Here is a 27,950-nt window from a genome sequence, read left to right on the forward strand (position 1 = left end):
TAACCAGAGAAAAGGAATAAACAAATTTATTATTTTTCCTTCCAGCACAAATACACTCTTTTCCCAGAGCAAATTAGAAATACAGACACAATTTCCTACCAGCGTGCACGAGAGTACCTTGAAATGAGGGGCACAAAAATGAACTAGAATTGTTCAGGACCCCCTAGTACGGGGGATGAGGGGGATGCAAGTTCTGTGGGTGAGGGGGAAGCAACCCAAAGCACTGGCATGTTCTGGTTCACCTAGCTGGAATAGCCTTTTATTTCTAGTAGCGCTGCTCATGGAATTCCTGGTAAGCGGCTATGAGCCGTGTCCCACAGCACGGTACATAGCAGCCATGGGAGACCGGGAAGGAAAAGCCTTTTGTGAGCCAGTGGAAAATCAAAGCCATCCCGTTTGCAGGCAGCTCCAGCTGCTAGGGGAGCTGGCTTCATGGCAGTTTCTCAGCCACACTGCCTGGGCCAGCACGACGTGGGGTGTTACCAGTATCCATGTGGAAATGGCAGCACCCGGCCCTTGGAGCCCTTTCCATGGGTGGGCCTCCAAGCCGTGTCTTCACTAGGACTCAAGCTGTGTGTTTCACTTGTGTAGCTGGCCAAGGGGAACCCCTTGTGTTTACTGACCATCCCCCGCCCCTGCCCCCCCGCATTGCACAGACCTCACTTCTGTGGCTTTCCTAGCCTGTCCCCACCCAGCCTACCATTGCTTGTTCACTAGTGAGATGCCAACTCCTCCTCTGACTAGCCCATGAGCCCAGCCTCCATCACGCGTTACATGTTCCAGCAAGGCCCTCTGTGCTTTCCCCAGGCTGCCCCTGCCGGCTGGTAGGCACACCTCATAAGCATCCTGAGCTGCCTCGTTATCCACCTCCACGCTCTCCTTTGCTGCGGCTGCTGGCAGCCTGAGTCCTTGGCCTATCCTGCTGACCCATGCTCCCTGCCTGGCTCCAGCTCTGGTTCTTGGACTGTGAGCAATGGGTGGGTGTTCACCAATATGGGGCCCTGGAGCCAAAGCACTGGGGGGGGGGGGGGGGCTGTCACAAACCAAACACCCCTCCTAAGCAGCCAGGTTATCAGCTGCTGTGTTTCTAGGAGGAGTGTTCTGGAGATTAATGCCTTTTTCCCTATTGAAGGTCAGCGCCAAATATTGTACGTACGAGTCACCTGCTGCCGTGTCCCAGTGAGGCCGCGCAGTGGTTTATACAGCACCCCTCTTTTGCAGATGGGGAAACAGACACAAGAGACTCAGAGGGACTAGCCCAAGATTATCCAGCAGGCCAGTGGCAGAATACCTACCTCCCCATGCTGACCTCTAACCTGGAGATTTAGATGTGAAATCTCCAGGCCAGGCAGTCTGCTTCTGCCTGCCTCTAACATGCTGGCACGTGGAAGGACAGATCGCTCTGGCCACCTTGTGCCCCCACAGAAGGGGGGTGTTTGTTACATGAGCAGCCCTGCTGGGAAGGGATCCCTCTTGGCTAAGAGCCACAGTGATTCTGGTAGCAGGTGCAGGCTCCGCGGTGGGACTGAGCTGGGCCTGTGGATGAGGCCAGGGTGCATGCTGTAGCTGACAATCTAATTCTGTCCCCTCCTAAGCTCTGCATATGCGAGGTTTCCAGGCGCACCACAAGGGAACAGCGAGTCTAGGCTGGGAGCATTTAGTCTGACAGGCTCTGCAGGCCAACAAGCCACGGCCCTTGCTCTCTTCTGATAGAAACAAATGCCAGCTGCTTTTCTGCTTGCTCTTCAGCAAGAGACTAGCTGTCCCTCTCGGGGCCTGGGCCCCTGGGTCTGAATGGCAGGGAGCAGAGACCACGGGCCTTAAATACGCTCACCCAAGTCAGCATCAGCTTGTGATGCCTATGAGTAGGTCCCATTTTAGCTCTCCCTAGATGTGCTCCATTGCAAGGTTCACTAAGCTGTGTTTGGCAGCCGGGGGGAGGTGGGCACGCAGAGAGGTGATGGACAGGGTTCCTGGGGGTCACTGTTCTTTGAAGCCAGTGTTCAAGCAGAGGGGCCGTGGTGGTTTCCTGCAGGGCCGTGCACCTCTCCACCACTTAAGGGCAAAACCCCCCACTGGAGCCATGGAAGTTCTGGCTGCCCCCAGGCTGAACGGGTGCATGGCTGTGAACAGCAATGGCATGGCCAGGGCAACAGAGTGACGCAGCCCTCCTGCTCCAACAATGTTCAGACAGCCTAGCTCCACAGGGGTTTCCACCTGCCTTTCCCTTCCCCTCCCCCCCACGCAGAACGGAGATTTCCCTCAGCATAGGTAGGTCTCGTGCTGGCAGAACTGACAGGCGCTAGTTCAGGTGGTGTGGGACAGCTGCCGGTGCACTAGCGCTGAGACCAGATACACTCATGACATGTGCCGCACCAGCCGGCAGCCTTGAAAGAAATACAAACACAGGAAAGGAAATGCTGGCCAACCTGGCGGAGGCTGCAGGCTCCCAGTCCATTTACTGGCTGCCCTCTGGGTCTGACGTGTGGTTTTTCATCTGCAAAGAGATTACATTGCTACCTCGTCACTCGTCCTTGTGGCCACGTTCCCAGAACAGCCACGTGTGTGACTATCCAGGGGTCCTGGGCACAGCCCTGCTCGTGCGTAAACGTGGCTACTGCACGTGTCTGTGCTCAGACCTCAGCTTGTCTGCACGTGACAGCCCCCAGGTCGTGGGCACAGCCCCACTCGTGCGTACACGTGGCTACTGCACGTCTCTGTGCTCAGACCTCAGCTTGTCCGCACACGACTGCCCCCAGGTCATGGGCACAGCCCCGCTCGTGCGTACACGTTGCTACTGCACGTCTCTGTGCTCAGACCTCAGCTTGTCCGCACACGACTGCCCCCAGGTCGTGGGCACAGCCCCGCTCGTGCGTACACGTGGCTACTGCACGTCTCTGTGCTCAGACCTCAGCTTGTCCGCACGTGACAGCCCCCAGGTCGTGGGCACAGCCCCGCTCGTGCGTACACGTGGCTACTGCACGTGTCTGTGCTCAGACCTCAGCTTGTCCGCACATGACAGCCCCCAGGTCGTGGGCACAGCCCCGCTCATGCGTACACGTGGCTACTGCACGTCTCTGTGCTCAGACCTCAGCTTGTCCACACATGACAGCCCCCAGGTCGCGGGCACAGCCCCGCTCGTGCGTACGCGTGGCTACTGCACGCGTCTGTGCTCAGACCTCAGCTTGTCCGCACATGACAGCCCCCAGGTCGCGGGCACAGCCCCGCTCGTGCGTACACATGGCTACTGCACGTCTCTGTGCTCAGACCTCAGATTGTCCGCACGTGACAGCCCCCAGGTCGTGGGCACAGCCCCGCTCGTGCGTACACGTGGCTACTGCAGGTCTCTGTGCTCAGACCTCAGCTTGTCCGCACACGACTGCCCCCAGGTCGTGGGCACAGCCCCGCTCGTGCGTACACGTGGCTACTGCAGGTCTCTGTGCTTAGACCTCAGCTTGTCCACACATGACAGCCCCCAGGTAGTGGGCACAGCCCCGCTCGTGCGTACACGTGGCTACTGCAGGTCTCTGTGCAGAGACCCTGCACATACGTGCACATCACTAGCCTGAGAGTCCTGGACGAGACCTTTGCTCTTGCATGCAGACTCCTAGAACTGCTGGGACCTACCGTCTCCTCGGTGTCTGTGCTCTCCTCTGCACTGTCGATGTCCCTCAGGTCGCTCTGGGCATCGGCAGCCGGGCTCTCCTTCCCACGCGGGTCCCCTGCAGAGGGCTCTTCGCTCCCTTGAGCCTTCTTCTTCTCACCCTCCTTGGAACCTGCCAGAACAGAGCAGCCCCTTGACAGCAGAGGCCGTGGGTGGCTCCAGGCCAGGGGCTGTTCGGGCCAAACGGGCTATGGGACAGCCAGCCAGGAGCCCAACAGTCAGCCCTTAAGCCTCCCAAAGGAGCAGGCTGCAGCATCCTTGCAGGGGCGGTTCCTAGGAGGCCACAGACCCAGCCGGCTTAGTGGGGGTGCATCACACCTAACGCACGTGGCTGCCCCTCCTAAGCAATGGGACGGCCCTGCGTATGGGCTCACGGGGTGTGGGCACTGCCCAGCCTCTGCATCTGCATGGGGCCTCTGTGCGCCGGCTACCAGGTAACACCACGGCCCTGCCCTGCTCATGCTCACCTCTCTCCCCAGGCAGCCGCTCCCGCCGCTGGTCCATCCGCTCCAGGCTCTCCAGCAGACTGTCCACTTGGGCCTTGATCTGGCTCAGCTCTCCCTTGATGGAATGCAGCTCCTCCGCACGCACTGCCCCCAGGAGGAGAGGCCGTTAGACCTGGCCAGTGACCCCATTCAGAGCTGCGTCCCAGCGTTCTGCACACGCGGGTCTCGGGGGCTAAGCACCAGCTAAGTGCTGGGAGTGCCGCTCGACCCGCCGCGCTGCAGGCTCCCTGCCCCTGTGGCTCGTGCTCCAAAGGGAGGCCCGTAGGCCTTGGCACATCGGGAGGGCCTGGCCCATGCAAGCGCTGTGTGTGTCAGACCCACGTGGCTGCCTGAGCCATGCTGTCCTTGGGCCTCACCCTCCCCAGACACACACCACAGGGCCCCCAGCCTCCCGCCCCCCACAATGCATCACACTTACACTTGGTCCGACCCACGGCTGCGGTGCTGCTGCCTCTCGGCCCCGGGGGCGGGCTCAGGCGGCTCTTGCCTCCGGCGCCCAGGTGGGCTCGTCTGGTCTTGACCGGGATACGATTAATAAGGGGTGGGATCTTCTGGTACTCGTACACCCTGCAAGGGCGAGAGGGGGCTGTGAGCCCCACAAAGCCTCCCAGGCCCCGCGCTGCCAGGGGGGCTGAAGGGGTCTGCAGGAGGAGCAGGGAGCTGAGGGGCTGCTACCCTGAGTGCCCGAGAACGGGATGTGGTGGGGGCCTGGGGTCTGGCACGCAGTTCCTCCCTCCCCGGGAGACCCAGCCCCAGCGACACCTGCCAATGCCCTGCTGTACTACCAAAGAGCCGCGGCAGGGGTCCTGGTGAGCTGCCCATGGGCTTCGGGGATGGGTGAAACGGCTGCCCCAGGCTAATCTCCAAACCACCTGGCCCCACGGATCTCAGCAGGGATCTCGCACCAGGGTGGGGCTGTAGCTGCTCCTTTGAGTGGGCATCTCGCTGCTTTCACCTCCTGGAGCGTTCCCGGGAGCTCTGCAGTTGCAATGGGGGGGACCCCTCATCCCACCCCCTCCCCGCCCTGCAGGGAGCCCTCGGCCCAGCCCTGCAGGGGGCCATCGCCAGCCCCAAATGCCCTTTGCTGCTGCTGTCAGTGCAGAGGGACGGAGCCTCCCCCCAAGCTGGCTCGGTAGAGATTAGGCCTCAAGGACACTTTGCTGCTCAGCAGCTCTAAGGAAAGGTGTAACGTGAGCAGGGCCAGGTACAGCCAGTGCAAATCAGCACGACAGGGACTGACTTCAAGGAGCTGCCGAGCCGTCCCGCTGCTATCCCCTTCCACGCCCTGCTAGCGTGCATGTCCCAGCAGCCCTTTCCTTTCCGTCCCGCTATCCCCTTCCACGCCCTGCTAGCGTGCATGTCCCAGCAGCCCTTTCCTTTCCGTCCCGCTATCCCCTTCCACGCCCTGCTAGCGTGCATGTCCCAGCAGCCCTTTCCTTTCCGTCCCGCTGCACTGGTCTGGCGTGGAGCCTGGGGCGGTGGGTGCCGGGTTGCCTGGCTGGTGCCTGGGGCTCTGCTCCATGGACGGTGCCTCTGCAGTGCGGACTGGCCCAGCCCTCATGCAGCTAGCCCGGCAGCAACCCCACGGCACGTCCCCTCTGGCCTGGGGCACTCAGCGAGAAGAATTCACCTCCAGCCTCCATCAGTCCTCCCCCCTACACACAAAGGGCAAAGAGCCAGCCGGGGCTGAGGTACCTGTAAGGGAAATCGTCCCGGTACAGCTCGTAGTCCAGGTCCCAGTTACTGCTGCGAAGGGAAGAGAAGCAGCAAGGGCGGTGAGAGCGAGTTACCTGCAGCGATTGGCCCCCCCCCATGCCCTCCGCGCCGAGGGACTCCCACAATGTGTGCGATTTCTCTGCATGGGGTGTTACTACGGGGTGCTGGGAGGGGGAGGGCTCAGCAGTACGTGGAATCTGCAGGATGCTGATGTCCACAATTATGGTGCCTCGGGATTAGCTGGGAAGAACTGTCCCAGGGAGGGGGGGAGGGGCTGGGCTATAAGGCCTTGTGACGGCGCGTTGGGGGTCCCCCGTCTCCTGCACCCCGAAATGGCACAAACAGACTGCACCAGCCGGTGGAATAGAGGACGTTTATTGCCTCTCCAGGATAAAGCACAGCACAGATGGAATCTGGTCACAGAGCTGGGCTAGGATGCCTCAGGCCCCCTTGAGATGGGGGAGACTGGGCCCCTAAACTCCAGCCCCTTTCCCTAGGCTGTCTCCTCCATGCTCCCAGACAGCAACTAACCCACACTCTTCCAGCCCTGCCCCCCAGCCAGGGCAGCCTTCCCCCTTCCTTTGTTCCTCTCCATGGGGGGTGTCTGGCCCCTGGCTCAACAAGTTTGTCCTTACCTCTGCCTAGTGAGGTTTTCCCTGCTGGGTCTTGCTCCAGACAGCAGGGGTCACCACAGCCCAGCAAGTACCCCCACTACGTCACAGTTCTCCCCCCTCCGAGAGCGAACTGAGCAGGGTCACTCCGCTCGTGACCTAGGGAAGTTCGGGTCCTCTGCGTGGGAACCCGCCCCGGGGACATGGGTGCTCCCCTTGACTTGGGCCAGCCGTGGCGAGGCCCCACATGAGCTGGCTTCCCTCTGTCCACTCGCCGCCCCGCTCCAGGGCGACTGGCGCAGGCCTGTCCTCGGGGGTCGCACCCACCCTTCCGCTGGCCTTGATCTCTGGCCAGGGTCTCTCGGGCCGGGGCCATGAGCCCAGCGAGCCTTCTCTGGACAGCCAGGGCAGCTTCCACCCCCGATGCTCCATCCAGGGGGGTCTTCCCCTCCCATAACTCTCAGGAAGCCCAGAGGGTCTATCTGGGGTAGAGACCCCCAAGCCGCTTTCCTCCTGTCTTGGGCCTTCCCGCCCCTCTGGCAGGAGTCACAGGACCGGCAGTACCGCTGCACGGCTGTAAAGATTCCCGGCCAATAGAAGTGCTGGAGCAGCCTCAGCCGGGTGCTCCGGATCCCCCGGTGGCCCCCAACGGGGACGTCGTGGGCCAAATACAGCAGCTTGAGGCGATACTTTCGGGGGACGACCAGCTGCCGCTGGACCCCCCAAGCCCTCACCTTCCTGGGGGGAAGCCATTCACGGAACAGGAGTCCACGCTCCCGCAGGAATCTCTCCTGGCCACCTCTCCCCCGGGGCTGAGCTGCACGGAGGCCAGCCTGGTCCCTCAGCCTCTGCAAGGAGGGGTCTGCCTGCACCTCAGCCTGGAATTCAGCCGCTGAGGCAGGGATCGGGACCTGTCCCCCACCTTTGCCTAGGTCCGGAGTCCCAGCCTGGCTGGACCCCGTGTCCGCTGGGATGGGACCCTGAGGACTCTGCCGGGAGTCCTTCCCTGGACCCAGGTTGTCAGCCCCCCACTGGCTCTGGCTCCGGGTAGTGACTAGAGCCCGCTGGGATTCATGGGGCCACTCCTCTAGGTCATTCCCCATCAGCACCTCGGTGGGCAAGTGCGGGTGCACCCCCACTTCCTTGAGGCCTTCCTTGGCCCCCCATTTCAGATGCACCCGGGCTACAGGCACCTTAAACGGGGACCCATCTATGCCCTTCAGGGTCAGCTGGGTGTGGGGTAGTATCCGCTCTGGGGCCACTATGTCGGATCGGGCCAGAGTCACCTCCGCCCCCGTGTCCCAGAAGCCCGTCACCTTCCTACCATCCACCTCCAGGGGTATGAGGCACTCGCTCCGCAGGGGCCGTCCTGCCCCCACCCGGTACACAGAGAAATCCGCCTCCTGAGAATCAGACCTCCCAGGGGAGGTGCACTGAGCATCCTTCCCCTCTCTCTGAGCTGAGGTTTGCCTGCCAGCCCCTGCCTCTGGGGCAGCCTGCCCTTCCTCCCGCCCCAGCCAGTTAACCCTGGAAAGTCCCCGGTCCTGGGACCTGGTGCACTGAGCCCTCTTGTGGCCTTTTTGCCCACAGCGATGGCAAGTTAGGCTTTGGGCTGTCTCTGTCCAGGGCCTGGCTGGTTCTCTGGGGCACAGACGACCTGTTCCTTGGTCTCGCCCCGTAGTTGACTCCCTCCGTCGCTCGGCCGAGATCCGGTCTCTGCGCGATTCCCTTTCTCTCCGGGACTCCCGTTCACACCCGGACCGGCTCTCCGTGAACTCATCCGCCAGTCTCCCGGCCTCCTGGGGGTTCTCTGGTCTCCGGTCCTTGAGCCACAGCCTCAGTTTGGGTGGGCAAGATTTGTAGAACTGCTCCATCATGACCAGCTTGAGCAGCTCCTCTGCGGTCTGGGCTCCGACTCCAGACACCCACTTGCGGCAGTATTGCGCCAGGCGGGAGGCCAGGTCCACATAGGTCTCCCGTGGCTCCTTCTGCACCCCCCGGAACTTCTTCCTGTACATCTCGGGGGTCAGCCCGAACTTGTGCAGCAGGGCCTCCTTGACTCGACTGTAATCCCGACTGTAGGTCCTCCAGCTGACTGAGCACTCCGGCCGCCTCCTGGCTCAGTGCGGGGATGAGCTCCTGCAGCCAGTCAGCTGGGGGGACCCGTTGCAGTCCACAGGCCCTCTCAAAGGCACTGAGGAACCCGTCTATGTCACCCATGTCCTTCAATTGGGCCACCATGAGCCTCTCCAAGCGTCTGGCAGTCCTGGGACCCTGGGGCCCATCCACACTTGGCGCAGCCGGTGCCCCACCGGTTCTCCGCTCTGCCATGGCCAGCTCATGCTGTCGCTGCCTCTCTCGATCTTGGCGATCCCTCTCTCGGTCATGGCGCTCCTTCTCTCGGTCTTGGCGCTCCCTCTCTCGGTCCTGGCGGTCCCTCTCTCGATCTTGGCGCTCCCTCTCTCGGTCCTGGCGGTCCCTCTCTCGATCTTGGCGATCCCTCTCTCGGTCATGGCGCTCCTTCTCTCGGTCCTCTGCTTCCAATTCCTTTATCCGCAGCTGGATCTCCAGCCGCCGCAGCTCCGCTGGGCTGGCCCCTGCCCTAGATGGGCTACGGCTTGCAGGCCTCCCGGGAGACGCTGTCTCATCTCTCCGGTGGGGTCCAGTGCTCCTCCCCCTCTCTGAGCCTGACACACTCTCAGGGGGGGTCTGGCTGCTTCCCCTGGGGACAAGATCCTGGCCCTGTGGCTGGTCATTCTCTTCCAGCTGGGCAATCAGCTGGGCCTTGGTTGCTTTCTACACAGGCAAGCCCCTCTCTCTGCACAGCCCCACCAGCTCTGCCTTCAAGAGTCGGGCGTAGGCCATCTGCCCGCTGGGCCCCTCGGTGCAGACTCACCAGTCTAGTGCTGCAGCGCCCCACGATTCCCAGGAACCGCTTCGCTCTGTCTCCAGCACGCCTGGCTCCAGGGCTCCTACTTCTACGGCGCCTGGTCTCTCGCTGCTGGAAGCTCCATCCACGGGGTGCAGTGCATCCCATCCCTGACACCAGTGTGACGGCGCGTTGGGGGTCCCCCGTCTCCTGCACCCCGAAATGGCACAAACAGACTGCACCAGCCGGTGGAATAGAGGACGTTTATTGCCTCTCCAGGATACAGCACAGCACAGATGGAATCTGGTCACAGAGCTGGGCTAGGATGCCTCAGGCCCCCTTGAGATGGGGGAGACCGGGCCCCTAAACTCCAGCCCCTTTCCCTAGGCTGTCTCCTTCCCTAGGCTGTCTCCTCCAGCCAGCAACTCACTAACTCTCTTCCAGCCCTGCCCCCCAGCCAGGGCAGCATCCACCTTCCTTTGTTCCTCTGGCCACTGGTTTGCATAGTCACTCATCCTGTTTTGCTGGGTCGTGGTACCCACGGCAGCCAGTGGGGGTTACCCCAGAGCCAGCAGCATAGAAACCAGCCAGGTACCCCCACTACGTCACAGGCCTCTTGTTGGGGGGGGGGGGAGGAGCGCTAACATTTCCTGGGAATTCATCCGTTTTGATTATAAACATGACGACGACTGGGGTAAGAAATCCTGTTTCTGGCGGAGGACGGGGGAGCATCGCTCTCCTACTGGATGCGCTTCTGGAGCTTTCAGAAAAGGCCCAACGTTCCGAAACAGGCAGCTTCCGCCTTTCGGCACGGCCAGCAGCGTGCGTGCTGTGAGCGCGGACATGGCTCCAGGCTGCCGCGAAGCTGCTGCGCGCGTGCGTGTGGTGAGCACGTGACGTTCACCAGCGCGGGCATCAGCCTGGTACTTTGCTCCAGAAGCTAGGCCGCCTGGCGCACCCCTCTGGCCTGCCGGAGTGGGGAGCTGGAGCTAGAGCCCTGCGCTTGCCAAAGGAGGGGGAAAACCGGCAGAAACGGAAGAACGGCTTTTGTCGAACCCAGGAATCTTCCAGTCCAGATCAGTAAACCCTGCAAAGGGAAAGCCGACAGCCCGGCACTGGCGGGGGAGACGGGCGGGAGTGCTCTGGCTTCCCAGGGCACTTGCATGGGACAGCACCTCTGCTCCCTGCAGGAAGGTTCTCACTCGGCCTGAGCAGGGCATTTCGATGCAGGGTCCCCTTGGTGCTCTTTGCAGGGGCAGCTTCCTGGCGGTAAACTTCACCATTTCCTGACTCTGTGCACAGGCTGCCAATTTCAGCTCCCCATGAAGAAGCGATGTGCCCCCCAGAGCCTCCCCCGTGGGATGAACCAGAAGTTTGGGGGCTGGTGAAGGCTGCAATCAAATATTCTGTAAAAGCTCCTTGTGCTGCTCCAGCTCTCGCCGAGTCTGTCGCTGTCGGATTGCGTGGGGAGGGGGCTGGGTTCTGCTCTGTGCTCGGTCCCAGGGGTCCTGAGCAGCCCAGGGCTCTGTCCCCCCTTGTCGAATGCTTGGAGGCCTTTGGGGGACGACAGCCCACGTAAGGGCCAGTTACTGTGGTCCTGGCTTTTGGCCTGGTCCCTGAGACTGCCAGGAAAAGCGTCACGGGGACTCTGGGCATCCCAAGTGGGGACGTCAGGCCCAGCTGACAGCCTCTCCAGCAGCCCCTACCTGCCTGGGGCAGGGGCAGCGGGTTTGGCCCTGTGGGGGACGATGGCTGGAGCCCAGCCAGGGGACCAGCTGCTCTGAGCACGGAGTGGAGGAGCAGGCTGCACGCTGGGCAGGTGGGCGCGGCAGGACACCCTGGCTCAGGCCGTGGCTGGCTCTGGATTCCAGGAGGCTGCGGTATTTTCCAGGGTTGCAGGGATGGTCTGTGCTGGGCCCCCAGCCCTCCTTTTAAAGGCAGGGCGCAGCTGCTGCTGGCAGCAGGGGGCAGAGCGGTGGCCAGGAATGCAGGACATGCTGCCCGGCTGCTCTTGTTTGCACCTGGAGTTATTTCAGGGGGCTTTGTTCAGCCCTTTTGTTTTCCAAGTTTCCATGGTGGGAACTGCTGCTCCCTTCTCTCTGGCCGGTTCTTACAGGGACAGTTAGTCCCTCGGCTCCACGCCAACAGCATCCAACTCCGCCGCACGTCCGCCCTGCCTCCCGCCAGCGCCCTGCCCAGAGGCTGCAGGATCGGGGCTGATGGGCTGGGTGCGCCCCGGGGCTCCTCATTCCCTGCAGGCTCCAGGAGGCGGATCTGCCACTGTCCCTGCCCAGCACGCTGGAGAGAGACAGGATTCCACTCTCCTGCGTGCTCAGGGCTGGCCAGAAAGCCAGTTGGGAGCTACCCAGTGCAGGCAGCATGTGTCACGGTGACCACATCGTGCTCAAGGAAAGAGGGCCGAGAAGCTGCGGCCCGAGATCTCCCACCCAGACCGGAAACTCCAGGGCACCAGGCCACCAGAAGTTGGAGTCCACCGGCCTAGGGGGCAGCCGCCACCACCAGCTTCCCGAGGGACAGAGCTGGCACCCTTGGAAAGCAGGGCTGGGGAAGCTGGGAGGAACTGGGGAGTTTTGGAGGTTCAAAGGGGGGCTGCATGAAGAGGGGCACCAGGGAGCTAGTCCTGGGCTGGGGCTGTCATGTCTGCACGCTGCCAGGCTTCTCAGGCTGGATTCACAACCGAGCTGTGAAGGCTCCGGAGAAAGACTCAGGTGGAGCAGGGAGGTTTGGGCTCCCAAGGGAACTGGCTCTGTGACAACCAAGGGGGTGGGGGAGCACGAGGGGGAAGGACGGGGACACCGGGGGAGTAGTCCCTTCCTCTGACACCGGGGGAGTAGTTCTAGGAAATGCAGAGGCCTGCGCCGCGTGGCCGGATTTAAATCAAGGGAGTGTAAACCGGCGACGTGGAAGCCTCAGTGTAAATCCCTGGTTTCAATCCGCTCTCCCATTGGTACATCCGAGTCTGCCCAAAGACCCTGCACTCTCCTGGGTTGCTGGAACTGCTGGCTCCCAGCCCAGAGCAACTCCCAACCTTCCAGGCAACCGACCCCTTTCAGTCCATTGCTGACAAGAGCTGGGCCAGCAGCCTGCCGGTCGCTCAGCCCGCTGAGGAAGCCGTGGGTTGAAGGACGTGCTGGCTCCGTGGGGGTCCTGGGGCCCACAGGTTGGGAGGCACTGGTTAGACACAGCCAGTCCTGCCCCTTGACAAACAATCGGCCTGGCGGAGGCCCCAGCCCTGGGCGCTGTGCTCCCATCGCACAGGGAAGCCACGCCGGCCCTCACCGCGCCGTGTGGAAACAGCACTGGGAGCAGCGAGCCCAGGCAGGGCCCTGCCAGCCGTTCCATTTGCCGCGAGATTAGCTGGCAGCTGGCTGGAGATGGCGCGCGCAGCCTGCAACCTGGACGTGTCCAGCAAGTCCACCCTCCGGCCCCTGCCTCGTCCTCCCCGACCAGCCGCTCTGCAGCCAAACGCTAACCCCCCCGTCGGCTCCCCGACAACAGCTCTTTGGAATCCCAACTCGGGCGCGTCACGCCGCAGAATCCGCCCCCACGCCCGCTCCCACACAGCAAGCTGTGCCAAGCGCGCGGCCTTGAGACCAACCAGCCCAGGCAAAGCAGGAGATTTCAAAGGGGACGATACATCCCCCCCCCCGACAGCCTGGCCCCTAGCCTTGCGCATCACTACACCTGAGCAGCAGCAGAACTGCGAACTGACAGCCTCCCAGCTGAGCTCCGGGGTAGCTGGCCCCTGTAGAGGTTTGGTTCCCAGCCAACCCCCGGGCCGGTTCTTTCCAACCCATTTAATTTTGTAGACAGGCAGGAGGAAAGCGGCTGCGTCTGGGGCAGCGCCTGAAGAGGCTTTTCCATCGGACACGAGGCTTGCAAAGACCCGGCCCAAGGGCGGAGAGGTGGGCAAGGACCAAGGAAGGGGACGTTGGGAGTCAGGGCAGAGGGTCAGGCGTGGGGGGTTGTTCCTGGGCTCATGAGAACGGCCCCCAGAAGCAGGGGCTGTTTGGCAGGGAGCCCTGGGGATTTGATCGGGGTGGGGAGTAGCCTGGGGCAGCTCTGCACACTGCAGCAGCAGCCCCCCCACACACTCCTGACCGGGGGAGGGGACAGGAACATGGCACCCTCTCCGAGCGGGAGCATGGTCGAGCTGCATGGCCCACTCCCTCTGCTCTGAGCAGGAGCCCGTGCGGGAGCGGACTTGTACCAGGGCTAGGAAAATGGCCGGGCGAGGTGGAACACGCCGGGGAGCAGCCCAGCAGAGCAGCCAACAGCTGCAGCATTGGTGGTTCAGTGGTAGAATTCTCGCCTGCCACGCGGGAGGCCCGGGTTCGATTCCCGGCCAATGCAACTGTGATTTTTTTTCTCCGCCCTTACCAAAGTGCAGTTGAGCCTCTCCGCTCCGGCACCCTTGGGATGCGAGTCCCCAAAGCAGAGTTTTGCTGGACTGGGGGACCTCAATGCTCCCCTGCTGACCATCGACCCCTGCTAACCTCTCTCCCTCCAGGGCCACTGGACTCCCGAATGGCTCCCACTCCAAGCCGCCGGGTCTCTGGCCCAGCAACAGCCACGTCCCTGCTGGACCTGCTTGGAGAGGCTCCCCTGGACTTTGGCTTGTTCAGCGTCAAGCTGCCAACAGCATTCGCCCCCGAGAGCAGCAAAGCCAGTAAAACAAGGGCCCAGCGAGCTGCCTGCCGCGGCTCCGGAGCTCCCCAAGGGACAGGCTGGCAGGTGCCGGCAGCACCTAAGGCCCTCCCGGCCGGAGTCCCCAGGGCCCTGTGAGCTGCAGAGGGGGAAGCGCGTGGGCCAGTGGCACCCAAACCTGGGTCCCTGCCACACCACCCCATGCACACGCAGCAGGGGTCAGTCTGAGCCATTGGATGCAGCCCTGCTCTGCCACTTGCTTGTAGGGAAGAGCGGCAGGAGGAACCCCCCATCCCCACCCCAGGGAGAACAGTGCAAGGAAACCCCCCCCACCCCCACCCCAGGGCCTGCAGTGCATGAACCCCCCCACTCCCACCCCAGGGAGAGCAGCGTGAGGGGGGGAGAGGAGAGACCAGTGGGAGGGTGTTTTATCTCGCAATGCTCAAGAGGACAATCCCCAGGTCCAGAAGCAAGCGCCCTCCACCCCCCCCTCCGCCCGCGCCCCCCCCCCCGCCCGCGCCCCCCCCCCCCGCCCGCGCCATGGACTCACTGGTAGAGGGCGCCGCCGTGCTGCCGCTTCTGGCCAGGCCTGGCTCGGCTCGGCTTGGGTTCTCTGGCCATGTCCAAGTCTAGGAAGAGAGCCAGAGTGAGAGGGGCCGGCAGGGGACACACAGAAGGGGGCTGAGAGACGAGGTGGCCGTAGGGTGGGGGTTCCAAAAACACCTCAGGGAATCAGGCGCCCAAATCCACTGGTTTTCAGGAATCACCTCAGCGCCTCATTTCCCGATTTCAATGGGACTCAGGTGCCTAACTACCTTGGACCCCCCCGCCCGCCCCCAAAAAGCTGCACGTGAAGGAGCAATTCTAGGGGCCGAGTAAAGACGCCTCAGGGCAGCTCGCGGGGGCTGGGCCCGCCCTTGGCAGCCTGCGTACAGCGGCCAACCGCAGGGACCAGGCGTCGGCCAGAGACGCCTGAGGCTGCGGCCCCGACCACACAAGGCTGGAGCCTCGGTGCAGTGCGGGCACTGCAGGGTCAGGGAAGAAAACCTTTTGAGCTGTTGTCAAGCCCATGGTGCAGTAGCCCTGTCCGCACCCGGTGCCGCTACCCGCCGCCTGGTGAGGGGCAGCCGAGGGCCTGCTGTGCCCTGTCCGCACCCGGTGCCGCTAGCCGCCGCCTGGCGAGGGGCAGCCGAGGGCCTGCTGTGCCCTGTCTGCACCCGGTGCCGCTAGCCGCCGCCTGGCGAGGGGCAGCCGAGGGCCTGCTGTGCCCTGTCCGCACCCGGTGCCGCTACCCGCCGCCTGGTGAGGGACAGCCGAGGGCCAGCTGCGCCCTGCCCGCACCCGGTGCCTGTAGCCGCCGCCTGGAGAGGGGCAGCCGAGGGCCTGCTGTGCCCTGTCCACACCCGGTGCCGCTAGCCGCCGCCTGGCGAGGGGCAGCCGAGGGCCTGCTGTGCCCTGTCTGCACCCGGTGCCTGTAGCCGCCGCCTGGCGAGGGGCAGCCGAGGGCCTGCTGTGCCCTGTCCGCACCCGGTGCCGCTACCCGCCGCCTGGTGAGGGACAGCCGAGGGCCTGCTGCGCCCTGCCCGCACCCGGTGCCTGTAGCCGCCGCCTGGAGAGGGGCAGCCGAGGGCCTGCTGTGCCCTGTCTGCACCCGGTGCCGCTAGCCGCCGCCTGGCGAGGGGCAGCCGAGGGCCTGCTGTGCCCTGTCCACACCCGGTGCCTGTACCCGCCGCCTGGAGAGGGGCAGCCGAGGGCCTGCTGCGCCCTGTCCGCACCCGGTGCCGTTAGCCGCCGCCTGGCGAGGGGCAGCCGAGGGCCTGCTGTGCCCTGTCCACACCCGGTGCCTGTACCCGCCGCCTGGAGAGGGGCAGCCGAGGGCCTGCTGTGCCCTGTCCACACCCGGTGCCTGTACCCGCCGCCTGGAGAGGGGCAGCCGAGGGCCTGCTGTGCCCTGTCCGCACCCGGTGCCTGTAGCCGCCGCCTGGAGAGGGGCAGCCGAGGGCCTGCTGTGCCCTGTCCGCACCCGGTGCCTGTAGCCGCCGCCTGGCGAGGGGCAGCCAAGGGCCTGCTGTGCCCTGTCCACACCCGGTGCCGCTAGCCGCCGCCTGGCGAGGGGTAGCCAAGGGCCTGCTGTGCCCTGTCCACACCCGGTGCCTGTAGCCGCCGCCTGGCGAGGGGTAGCCAAGGGCCTGCTGTGCCCTGTCCACACCCGGTGCCTGTAGCCGCCGCCTGGCGAGGGGCAGCCGAGGGCCTGCTGTGCCCTGTCCGCACCCGGTGCCTGTAGCCGCTGCCTGGCGAGGGGCAGCCGAGGGCCTGCTGTGCCCTGTCCGCACCCGGTGCCTGTAGCCGCTGCCTGGCGAGGGGCAGCCGAGGGCCTGCTGTGCTGACAGGCCCAGGAGGCTGTCTGGAAAAAGCCAGAGGCCGAGCAGGCCGGCAGGACGTCACGCCGCTGGCCTTGGACAGCCAATCCCTGCCGCCTTGCAGGGTGGCCCATGGGTGCTCTCCCGCCCCGCAGGAGGAAGCTCGCTAGCGATGGTCCTGCCAAAGGGGGCACTGGGCCCAGCGCAGCCTGGGGAGGACACAATGACCTTCCATGCGGGACCGTCCCTCCCGGGTCCTGGGGCCCGACTGGCCCGCGCTGCGTGTCAGCCCCATGAGTCCTGGGGGTCAATGCCGGGGTGCAGAGGCGGCAGGGGATGGAGGTGAAAGCGCCCCTGCCTTCCCACAGCCTTGTGCACAGACCTGCGGGGGCTACGCACGGTTGCAGTAAAGCCCAGACTCAGAGCTCGCCCGCCCCCGCCACCCACCCGGCTGGAGATCCATGCAGGCCTCCCCAGAGTCCCTGCGCCGCCCTGCTGCAGAGCTCAGCTCACACGGGCCCACGCCCCACCCAGCAGGGCCAGCCCCTCCTCTCCCTGCTGCCCCTCAGCCCTTCACGGGCCCATTGCCTGGGACACGTCTTCTGGACGAGGTGCTCTTGGAGCACCGGCCCGTGTTCCCAGGCAGAGCTGAGGAGGATGGGGTGGGCCGAGCGCCCGCTGAACCCAGCCCCGTGCCTGTGTGCAGGAGGCCCCCGCCCCGGGCAGCAAAGGGCTACTGGGGCAGGCCGGCCCCGCCCTGCACAACCGCAGCAAACGCTCCATGTGCGCGACCACTCGCTCTCCAGGGCGGGCCGTCTGGCCACCGAGCTCCAGAGAGGGAAGTGCCCCGGCCCTTCCCGGGGGAACGCCTGGGGCTAAGCCAGCGAAGGCTGAGCGAGGCTGGCCAGAGGCCGCAGCTGCCGCCTCATGGCCGGGGGCTGCAGGCTGCCATAACCAAGATGCTCTCCTGCGATAGGGCCAGTTTGCTAACAGCCTGAAGCAGCTTTGGTTGCCAGACGACTGGTTTGGAGCCTGGCCGGGGCATCCCTCCCCACGGCCCCGGGCAACCAGGAGCTGTGGCTGTGGCATTTGGGCAGGCCCCAAGCAGCCCCCAAGGGAGGACTGATACAGGGACCCCCACTGCCATCCAGTGCTGCTGCTCCCAGACACTCATCCCAGCAGGGCACTGGACTGGGACGCAGGAGAATTAGGTTCTGTTCCTGATCCTTGTCCCCTTTGGCAAGTTACAGCCCTGCTGCCTTGTCTATGCAGACTGTACGCTCCTTGGGGCAGGGAGGCAGTCGCCCCATGGCCACACACAACAGCAGGGAGGCGGCAAAGGGTTGGCTGTCTCGGGGAACGGGCCACGAGATTAGCCAACATGCTTCTGAATAATAAACCTGAACATAAGAACAGCTGTACCGGGTCAGACCAAAGGTCCATCTAGCCCAGTATCCTGTCTGCCGACAGTGGCCAGCACCAGGTGCCCCGGAGAGGGTGGACTGAAGACAATGATCAAGCGATTTGTCTCCTGCCATCCATCTCCAGCCTCTGACAAACAGAGGCCAAGGACACCATTGTATCCCCTGGCTAATAGCCTTTTATGGACCTAACCTCCATGAATTTATCCAGCTTCTCTTTAAACTCTATTATAGTCCTAGCCTTCACCGCCTCCTCTGGCAAGGAGTTCCACAGGTTGACTACATGCTGCGTGAAGAAGAACTTTCTTTTATTAGTTTTAAACCTGCTACCCATTAATTTCATTTGGTGTCCTCTAGTCCTTATATTATGGGAACTAATGAATAACTTTTCTTTATCAGCCCTCTCCACACCACTCATGATTTTATAGACCTCGATCATATCCCCCCTCGGTCTCCTCTTTTCTAAACTGAAAAGTCCCAGTCTCTTTAGCCTCTCCTCATATGGGACCCGTTCCAAACCCCTAATCATTTTAATTGCCCTTTTCTGAACCCTTTCCAAGGCCAAAATATCTTTTTTGAGGTGAGGAGACCACACCTGTACACAGTATTCAAGATGTGGGCGTACCATAGTTTTATACAGGGGCAGTAAGATATTCTGGGTCTTATTTTCTATCCCTTTCCTAATAATTCCTAGCATCCTATTTGCCTTTTTGACTGCCACTGCACTCTGTGTGGAAGTTTTCAGAGAACTGTCCACGATAACTCCAAGATCTCTTTCCTGATTTGTCGTAGCCAAATTAGCCCCCATCATACTGTACGTATAGTTGGGGTTATTCTTCCCCAACCTGGGTGGCCCCAAGATCATAGAACTTGAAGGGACCTCGAAAGGTCACTGAGTCCAAACCCCTGCCCTCCTGGCAGGACCAAGCACCATCTAGACCAGTGTTTCTCAACCAGCGGTGCGAGTCCCCTTGGGGTACACGAGAGACGTCTGGGGGGCACACCAACACCACAGACATAGGGAGAAAACTGAATTTTTGATTTAAGTTTTACAGAGCTTTACTATTTGTGGACTTTTTACACCCGAAAAGTGAATTGCCCGCCCGGCTATGATTAAGTTGTTTAAACAAATGTGTTGCAACAGTTTAAAAAAAAAAAACTGTGTGTGTCTGAAAACTGTAGGGACTGGTGGCACTTTTTTTTAAAAGGGTACTTTATTAAAAAACAAAGGTTGAGAAACACTGGACTAGACCATCCCTGAGAGATGTCTGTCTAACCTGCTCTTCAATATCTCAAGATTTTCCTAATGTCCAACCTAAACCTCCTTTGCTGCAGTTTAAGCCCATTGCTGCTTGTTCTATCCTCAGAGGACAAGGAGAACACATTTTTTTCCCTCCTCCTTGTGACACCCTTTTAGATGCTTGAAAACCGCTATCATGTCCCCCCTCAATCTTCTCTTTTCCAGACTAAACAAACCCAATTCTTTCAGTCGTCCCTCAGAGGTCGTGTTTTCTAGACCATTAATCATTTTTGTTGCTGGACCTTCTCCAATTTCTCCACATCTTTCTTGAAATGTGGTGCCCAGAACTGGACAATACTCCAGCTGAGGCCTGATCAGCGCAGAGTAGAGCGGAAGAATGACTTCTCGTGTCTTGCTCACAACACTCCTGTTAATGCAGCCCAGAATCATGTTTGCTTTTTTTGCAACAGCATCACACTGCTGACTCATATTTAGCTTGTCATCCACTCTGACCCCTAAATCCCTTTCAGCAGTACTTCTTCCTAGACAATCACTTCCCATTCTGTATGTGTGAAACGGACGGTTCCTTCCTAAGGGGAGCACTTTGCATTGGTCCTTATTGAACTTCATCCTGTTTACCTCCGACCATTTCTCCAGTTTGTCCAGATCATTTGGAATTCTGACCCTGCCCTCCAGAGCACTCGCCACCCCTCCCAGCTCAGAATCATCTGCAAACATAACAAGTGTACTCTCTATGCCATCATCTAAATGGTTGATGAAGATAATTGAACAGAGCCGGTCCCAAAACAGACCCCTGCGGAACCCCACTTGTTCCAGCAGGATTGTGAATTGTTAATAGCTACTCTCTGTGAACGATTATCCAGCCAGTTATTCACCCACCTTATAGTAGCCCCATCTAGGTTGCTTTTCCCTAGTTTATTGATAAGAAGGCCATGCAAGACCATGTCCAATGCTTTACTAAAGTCTAGGTAAACCATGTCCGCCACTTCTCCCTTATCCACAAGACTCGTTATCCTAGCAAAGAAAGCTATCAGATTGGTTTGACATGATTTGTTCTTTACAAATCCATGCTGGCTGTTCCCTATCACCATGCCACTTTCCAAGTGTTTACAGGTGATTTCCTTCATTACTTGCTCCACTTCCCTGGCACAGAAGTTAAACTGACTGGTCCTGAGTTGTTCTTATTTCTCTTTTTATAGATGGGCACCATATTTGCCCTTTTCCAGCCCTCTGGAATCTCTCCCGTCTCCCATGATTTTCCAGAGATGAGAGCTAAAGGCTCAGATACCGCCTCTACCAGCTCCCTGAGTATTCTAGGTGCATTTCATCTGGCCCTGGTGATTTACAGACATCTCACTTTTCTAAGTAATTTTTAACTTTTTTTTTTAATTTTAACTTCTCAACCTACCCCCTTCCCACTAGCATTCACGATGGCAGGCACCCGTCACCATCCATCTTCTTGATGAAAACCGAAACAAAGCTGTGAGATTCGTAGCCACCGCTCGGGACCCTCGGCTCAGCCCACGGGAGAGGAAAGGCTAGCTGTGAAAACAGGGACTGGGATGCGAGTTTTGGAGTGCCTGTTTCGGGCCCATTTCTCGGGCCATCTCGCCTCTTTCCCTGCAGGGCAGGACTGTCCTCTAGAACAGGGCTGCTCAACTTTGGAAGCCCCAGGGGCCACGAGCACACTCACAGCACATGCCGAGGGCCGCAACGGAAGTGTGGCTGCATATACATGCAAATATATGCACACAGCTTCTTTCACACTGATGGGAATGAATACAAAGATGAAGCCTTAAGCCATGGCACCAGACCCAGACGTGGCCAGTAGGAGCCAGTCAGCACCTCTCAGGCTCTGCCCACCAGGCTAAGCAGCCAGCACGTCCCACAATGCCCCGGCGCCTCCTCCCCGGGGGCTAGAAACACCGACACCCTGTGCCCGTCTGGTCCAGCCAGCCCGCCCGCTGGCATCTCTCAGTGCTTGCCCTGCCTCGCCACCGTGGAGCGTCCCCAGTGGAGGCCACCTGCGGGCTGCGTGTTGAGCTCTGTGTATCCCAAACCACCCCGCGGGCCACAGACAAACGGGCTGCATACGGCCCACGGGCCGCACGTGGAGCAGCCCTGCTCTAAAGCAGATTCTCCAGGGCTCTGTCCCATCTGGTTTGAAGCAACAGGTTTCTTCCTGCACTAGGAAACCTGTCCCACGCCATCTCTCTGCCCTCCACCAGGCTCCATTGCTGCGGGCTGCTGTCATGTCCCACCTTAGCCACGCTCTATATTTAGCTCTTTTCCGACCTGTCTGGCCCAACACTTTTGCTCCTCTTCTCTGAATCCCTTCCAGTTTGTCACTCTCTCTTCTGGGAACCAAGTGTCCGGAACTGAACGTGCTATTCCAGGTGCAGCCTGCAGATCGGGACTACGTGCACCACGCCATCCTCTGCCACGCCGCTCTGATCTGCCACGTCACTTCGCAGTCTCCTTCAGCAGCCCTGCCTGCTGAGTCTCCCTCCCCAGGTCACTCTGCACTGCGTTCCAAGTGGAGTCTCCTTGTATGTTCTGCCCGTTTCCAGCCTCTCTGATTCACCAGCACTAGCTCCAATTGCTGCTGCAAGCAACTAGCCCAACGTAGTGTCATGTGAAACTGAAGGCCAGGCTGGACCACTCTTACGTGGAGCAGCATCTTACTCTGTCTCACTGGCTGGCAGACTGTGGAGCGTTTCACTCACATGAGGTTTTCCTTCAACTCCTCGCCACTGGAACCCAGCTCTCCACTGCCACTGGCGGCATTTCAATACCCTTTCTTCAGGGCTTCAGAGTCAATGTAATATCCAGAGCAGAGCATCAGAATCTATATTTTGAGAGTCGCTCTGGCAAATACTTTCTTAACCTCTAAACAGATCTACTTGTGTTTAAAAGCATGAGCAAGATTTTTTGGGGGGAGGGGAAGGGCCGGGCTAGAGCTCATCTTTTTAAAGCTGCCCTCATTGCTCACAGCCCCGCTCTCCTCCCAGGGCTAGCGCACTCCTCTTGCTTCCAAACGCGGCCTCCTGCGTACACGGCTGAGAAATGAGACGTGCAGGGCAGGAAAAGCCCGGGTCACTCCTGCTTCCTTTGCTGAATCCTAGAACCCAGGGCAGGCAGAGACCCCAGGAGGCATCGCGTCCAGCCCCCTCCCAAAGCAGGACGACCCAACTCAATCTCCCAGCCAGGGTTTGGTCAAGCCGGGACTGAAACACCTCTAGGAATGGAGATCCCCCCCCCCAGGGAACCCAGCCCAGCGCTTCCCACCCGCCTAGGGAAAGAGTTTGTCCCACTATCCAGGGCTTGACGGACGGCGGCGAAAACCGCTCGCCAGCCCCGTTCTGCGCGTGTGCAAGGGCCGCAATGCGCATGCGTGCGCCGCGAACGAACGGGCCGCGTGGCTGAAATCTACGCGCCACGGGCTGGAGACTGTATTGCTTGTCGAGCCCTGCTAATATCCAGCCCAGATCCCCCCCCAACGTGAGCCCGTTGCGCCTTGTTCAGCCACCTGCCCCCACGGAGACCAGCCACTCGCCAGCCTCTTTGGAACCCCCTTCCGAGAGTCGCAGGCTGCTCTCAAACCCCCCCACTCTGCTCTTCTGCAGACTGAACAAGCCCAAACCCCTCAGCCTCTCCTCGCAGGCCACATGCTCCAGCCTCTGGCTTCCCTCCACTGGCCCTCTCCAACGAGTCCACATTTTACGTTACCTCCTCGACCAGGTCATGCTCTAGTTGTCCCGGACGCCCAAAATCTACAGTTACCTATTGGACCTGCAGCAGAGGTTGGTGCTGACACTGGTCTCTCGGTTCTCACTCTAGTTCCCAGAGGGCAAGTGTCCACATCACAAGCACACGCAACGGTACCCAACGGAACGGGCAGCGAGCGGCAAAGCCAAGGACTATCTGCCTGGTAGCGTCAGAAAAAATACCGGACACACTTGATCCGGGGTCGGGAGGGAGTGGCCAGGAGGGGAGGGGGAACAGGAAGCAGGGCTGGCGGGGGACAAGGAGGGCACGGGGCTGGATGGGGGAGATGAGGGGGCGGCCGGTGGGAAGCAGGGCTGGTCGGGGGAGGGGGTCAGGGGCAGCAGGGTTGGCCGGGGGAGATGGAGAGGGGGGGCAGCCAGCAGGAAGCAGGGCTGGTCGGGGGGGGGGGGGGGTCAGGGGCAGCAGGGTTGGCCGGGGGAGATGGAGAGGGGGGGCAGCCAGCAGGAAGCAGGGCTGGTCGGGGGGGGGAGGGTCAGGGGCAGCAGAGTTGGCCGGGGGAGATGGAGAGGGGGGGCAGCCAGCAGGAAGCAGGGCTGGTCGGGGGGGTCAGGGGCAGCAGGGTTGGCCAGGGGAGATGGAGAGGGGGGGCAGCCAGCAGGAAGCAGGGCTGGTCGGGGGGGGGTCAGGGGCAGCGGGGTTGGCCGGGGGAGATGGAGAGGGGGGGCAGCCAGCAGGGCTGGTCGGGGGGGGGAGGGTCGGGGCAGCGGGGTTGGCCGGGGTGAGATGGGGGGCAGCCAGCGGGAAGCAGGGCTGGTCGGGGGGGGGTCGGGGCAGCGGGGTTGGCCGGGGGAGATCGGGGGGGTGGCCTCCCAGCCACTCCCCCCAGGCTTCCGACGGGCGCCCAGCCGGAGAACCAGACGATACCGGACATGGCACATCTCCAGGGTGCTCTGCATTTTCTTACCAGAGGGCCCAAAAACCAGACTGTCGGGTTGAACACCGGACACCCGGTGACCCGACTGTCCGGCGGGACGTCTGCCGGCAATGGGGCGGGCTGTGGGAGCGACTGGGCATCGCACAGGAACACGGGAGCAGCACTGCGGCCTTGTCTACAATACAGACCTGAACCCCCCAAAGGCAGCGTCCAGCAACAAGCCCATACTCACGAGAGTCCTCCCTCCGCCCACAAGCCCCTCCGTGGCCAGCGACTTCAAACTGCCTTAGTGAGAGGCGGGTCGTGGCACTCGGGCACTGGGGTAATGGGGGCACTGAGGCGAGGCGGGGCCAGGCCAGTGGCAGTCGGGCACCGAGGGGCCGTGGGGGCACCGAGGGGCCGTGGGGCCAGTGGCAGTCGGGCACCGAGGGGCCGTGGGGGCACCGAGGGGCCGTGGGGCCGGTAGCAGTCGGGCACTGAGGGGCCGTGGGGGCTCCGAGGGGTCGTGGGGCCGGTAGCAGTCGGGCACCGAGGGGCCGTGGGGGCACCGAGGGGCCGTGGGGGCCGGTAGCAGTCGGGCACCGAGGGGCTGTGGGGGCACCGAGGGGCCGTGGGGCCGGTAGCAGTCGGGCACCGAGGGGCCGTGGGGGCACCGAGGGGCCGTGGGGCCGGTAGCAGTCGGGCACCGAGGGGCTGTGGGGGCTCCGAGGGGTCGTGGGGCCGGTAGCAGTCGGGCACCGAGGGGCCGTGGGGCCGGTAGCAGTCGGGCCCCGAGGGGCCGTGGGGCCGGTAGCAGTCGGGCACTGAGGGGCCGTGGGGGCTCCGAGGGGTCGTGGGGCCGGTAGCAGTCGGGCACCGAGGGGCCGTGGGGGCTCCGAGGGGCCGTGGGGGCTCCGAGGGGTCGGTCCGTCGGGCACCGAGGGGCCGACTCGTCCGGTTGTGGTGATGCACAGGAGCGAACTCTCAGAACACGGTCTCCTGGCTCCGGAGCGCTGGGGGGTTTCTCTGCTCACCTTCCGCCCCCTCCTGGCCCCATGTAGAGCAAAACCTGAACCCTGCCGCTTCCGCGCCGCTGCGCCTGCCACACAGGAGCCCCAAGCTGAGGTGCAAGCACGACCCAGTCGCAGGGCTCTGGCTCCAGGGAGCGACTCGGGCCTAAGAGCCCTCCCAGGCGTGGCGGCCTAGGCTAGGGATCGCTCGCCCTCCCCTGGCCGGGTGCTGCCGTCCAGCCCACAGCCGGGAAGGAGGGGCCTGCTTGCTACCCGGCCTTGTCCGTTGGCCTCGCTTTGCCTGTGGCAGGAAGAACGAGCCCGGCGAGGCGGCCTGGCCTGGCGCTGCTGACCACAGCGACTAGGCCACCGTGCTCCTGAGCTCTGGGGCCGCCGAGCCAGCTGGACCTTTACTCAGACGTCGCACGAGGAGCCAGGCTCTGGAGCGCCAGACCCAGGTCAGGGCCCGTTCCTGCCCCGCGACACCGTTTTGCCGCTTGCCCCTCCTCAATCTCGTCCCACTTCCACGCCAAGTGCTGACCTGGAAGCGGCAGGGAACCCGGCTCGCGGAGCCTGCACCCCCAGGGGCATTCGTCAGCTCCTCCAGAGGGAGGGAGCCTGGGACCCAGGCTGTGGCTGCACCTCTCCTCCCTCCTACGCTAAGCAAACCCCATCCCAAATGCTGGAGCGCATGGCCGACAAGGAGAGCTGAGGGAGGGGGTCTGTTCAGTCTGCAGAAGAGCGGGGGGGGGGGGGGGGAGCCCGCAGCTCCCTGCAGGGGGTTCCAGAGAGGCTGGCGAGAGGCTGGTCTCCGTGGGGCGGATGCAGAACAAGGCACAATGGGCTCAAGCTGCAGCAGGGGGTCTAGGTTGGATAGTAGGAAAAACGATTTCCCGAGGCGGGTGGGGAAGCGCTGGGCTGGGTTCCCTGGGGGGAGGGGCGGGGGGAATGTCCATCCCTAGGGGTGTTTCAGTCCCAGCCTGACACTGCCCTGATTTCGCTGGGGCTGGTCCTGCCTTGGGCGGGGGGCTGGACTCGATGCCTCCTGGGGTCTCGGCCAGCCCTGGGGTTCTGTGGTTCTGTCCCTGAGCCACTCTTCAGGAGGCGGCTGAGCTGGGGGGGGGGAGCCTGCCCTGTGGCGGGAGCCCGTTCTCAGAGCCTTGCTGCCCGTGCGCCGGGGCAGTTCCTGATTTCCTGAACACCTCTGAGGGGCAACGGGCGGGCTCTGGTTTCCCTCCTGGGCGTCCCATCCTGCTGCCTTGATTTTCAACCTCTGACCTCACCCCATTCCCGCTGTCTCCTGTGTTGTGCCCTGTAGTCAACAGGCGCCTGGACTCTCCGGTTTCTCCCCCTTATGGCAGGGGGGGGGGGCCCAGATTAGCCTGCTCCAGGTTGCGCCCAGCCATGCTAAGGAAGGGGCACCGTGAGCGTGTCGGCACAGAAGCTGTCCCGGTCACTTTGCAAGCCCAGGCCATAGTGGGGCTAGGCTGAGCGTGTTAGCTCAGGTCCAGCTGAACCTGGAAAGCCTATGACAAATTCTCTCCAGTTTGGCGGGGCAGCCGCAAGCCATGCAGCTGCCCCGCTTCAGCCAGTCCTCCTAACTCCCTCCCACAAGGGCCGTGCCTTGCATTTGGGTGCATCCCCAGACTCCAGCTGGCCACTATGAGGAGATGCCTTAGGAGTCACATAATGCTCTGGGGCAGCCATGACTGTTGGGCATGCTGTGTGGTGACACTGCAAGATGGGTCGCACAGTCAACCTGTGGAACTCCTTGCCAGAGGAGGCTGTGAAGGCTAGGACTGTAATAGAGTTTAAAGAGAAGCTGGATAAATTCATGGAGGTTAGGTCCATAAAAGGCTATTAGCCAGGGGATAAAATGGTGTCCTTGGCCTCTGTTTGTCAGAGGCTGGAGAGGGATGGCAGGAGACAAATCGCTTGATCATTGTCTTCGGTCCACCCTCTCTGGGGCACCTGGTGCGGGCCACTGTCGGTAGACAGGATACTGGGCTAGATGGACCTTTGGTCTGACCCAGTCCGGCCGCTCTTATGGGTCTTGCAGTGCGGTTGTAACACCCGCGACCTTTCCCTCGAGTTGTCCCAGCTAATGTACAGCCCCCAAAGTGTCCGAGACGCCCCAGTGATTTCCGTCTAGCACAGCACACCCCACACTGCTGCCGCTCCCTCCCCCGGCCCTGTGCCGCTCCCCGCCTAGCTCACTGAGCGATCCCGTCACCCACAGCATCTGCCACCTCCCCCCCGCCAGATCGCCGGGCGCACAGGAAGAGCCGGGGTCACGGTGCAGCCCCGGCTCTGCCATGTTGAAAACGCCTTCGCCAGGCCCGCGCTCCGCTGCGCCCCGGCTCCAAGCGCTGGGAAACTCCAGGCACCCGCGGGCCCCTCTCCCCCGCGTCGGACCCTGCAGGCTGCTGCGGCGCCCGGTGTCCAGCTGTTCCTAGGGCGCAGCGCTCGCTCCCCCCCTCCGGGGGACTCGCTGCTCTCCGGTGCCCCCTCCGGCCGGCGCCTCCGCTCTGCCCCCCCGCACAAGATGGCTCCAGCTCCGGCGGGCCGCGAAGCGCAGGGCGCATTTTCCCAGCGCGCCCGCGGGACCCGCCCGGGAAGCGGGATCCATTGTGCCCGGGAAAGGCCCCCCCGTTCTCTGCCCCGAGAACCCAGCGGGGAGGGGAGCCCCCCCGCCCGCATCCCCCAGCCCGTGGGAACCGCCCAGCCCGCTTTCCTGCGCCACACCTGGGCTGCGCCGCTTCCTTCCCGCAAACAAAGCGCGGCAGGCCCCGCGCGGAGAAGGCCCCCGCCCCGCAGGGTGCAGCCCCGGGGGCAGCGGGCCCCGACTCACATCTCCAGCGCGCCTCCTCGCCGCCGAACAGCGTCATGCCCCGGGCCAGGCTGCTGCAGCGGGGGGCTCGGGGCTCGCAGGCGCCGCGACGGAGCAGGCTGGGCTGGGCCACGGCAACGTACCAGCTCCCCTAGTGGTTACGGGCAGGGCTACGCGCGAAGCGGCGCGTGGGGGGCGGGGTATTTCTGGACCATGAGCGTAGGGCAGTGAGGGGCGGGGGGGCAGGGCTGCCAGGCTGGCTCCCTGCCCAGACCCCCTCCCCACGTGGCACCGTGCCAGGAAAGCCGAGCCCCTGCGGGTGCATGGCCCCGGGTGCTAAGCAAGCCCCCCCCCCGCTCTGTCCCCCGCTAGGCCTCAGCTGGAGTGTAGGG

At 62.5% G+C, this 27,950-nt stretch overlaps 1 protein-coding gene and 1 non-coding gene across 3 annotated transcripts; one reads left to right on the forward strand and one right to left on the reverse strand.

Moving 5' to 3' along the window:
* Positions 1-27,738, reverse strand: LOC142831121 (RNA-binding Raly-like protein). 2 transcript variants are annotated; one of them, XM_075940624.1, is made up of 7 exons: positions 27,580-27,738; positions 14,585-14,663; positions 5,866-5,913; positions 4,589-4,737; positions 4,132-4,254; positions 3,628-3,776; positions 1-2,497 (listed from the first exon to the last, which is right to left on the reverse strand). In XM_075940624.1, the coding sequence occupies exons 1-7, from the start codon at positions 27,614-27,616 to the stop codon at positions 2,459-2,461; spliced, it is 624 nt and encodes a 207-aa protein (XP_075796739.1). In that variant the 5' UTR covers positions 27,617-27,738; the 3' UTR covers positions 1-2,458. The 2 variants fall into 2 exon arrangements, with proteins under 2 accessions (XP_075796739.1, XP_075796738.1); XM_075940623.1 differs by having other exon boundaries at positions 5,866-5,916.
* Positions 13,670-13,740, forward strand: TRNAG-GCC (transfer RNA glycine (anticodon GCC)). Its single transcript has one exon. It is a non-coding gene; the product is annotated as a tRNA-Gly (tRNA).
* Positions 27,739-27,950: the final 212 nt, after the last annotated feature.

The sequence above is a fragment of the Pelodiscus sinensis genome, chromosome 12 (assembly GCF_049634645.1).
Source record: "Pelodiscus sinensis isolate JC-2024 chromosome 12, ASM4963464v1, whole genome shotgun sequence".
Lineage (NCBI taxonomy): Eukaryota > Metazoa > Chordata > Testudines > Trionychidae > Pelodiscus > Pelodiscus sinensis.

Bases quoted from the DNA above. Each gene is read 5' to 3' on its own strand.
- LOC142831121 (XM_075940623.1), bottom strand. From the start codon at position 27,616: ATGACGCTGTTCGGCGGCGAGGAGGCGCGCTGGAGAT. The intron at 4,255-4,588 runs GTAAGTGTGATG...TCCTGGGGGCAG, and splicing joins AGCCGTGGGTCGGACCAAGT to TGCGTGCGGAGGAGCTGCAT. The intron at 2,498-3,627 runs GTAGGTCCCAGC...ATCTCTTTGCAG, and splicing joins GCACAGACACCGAGGAGACG to ATGAAAAACCACACGTCAGA.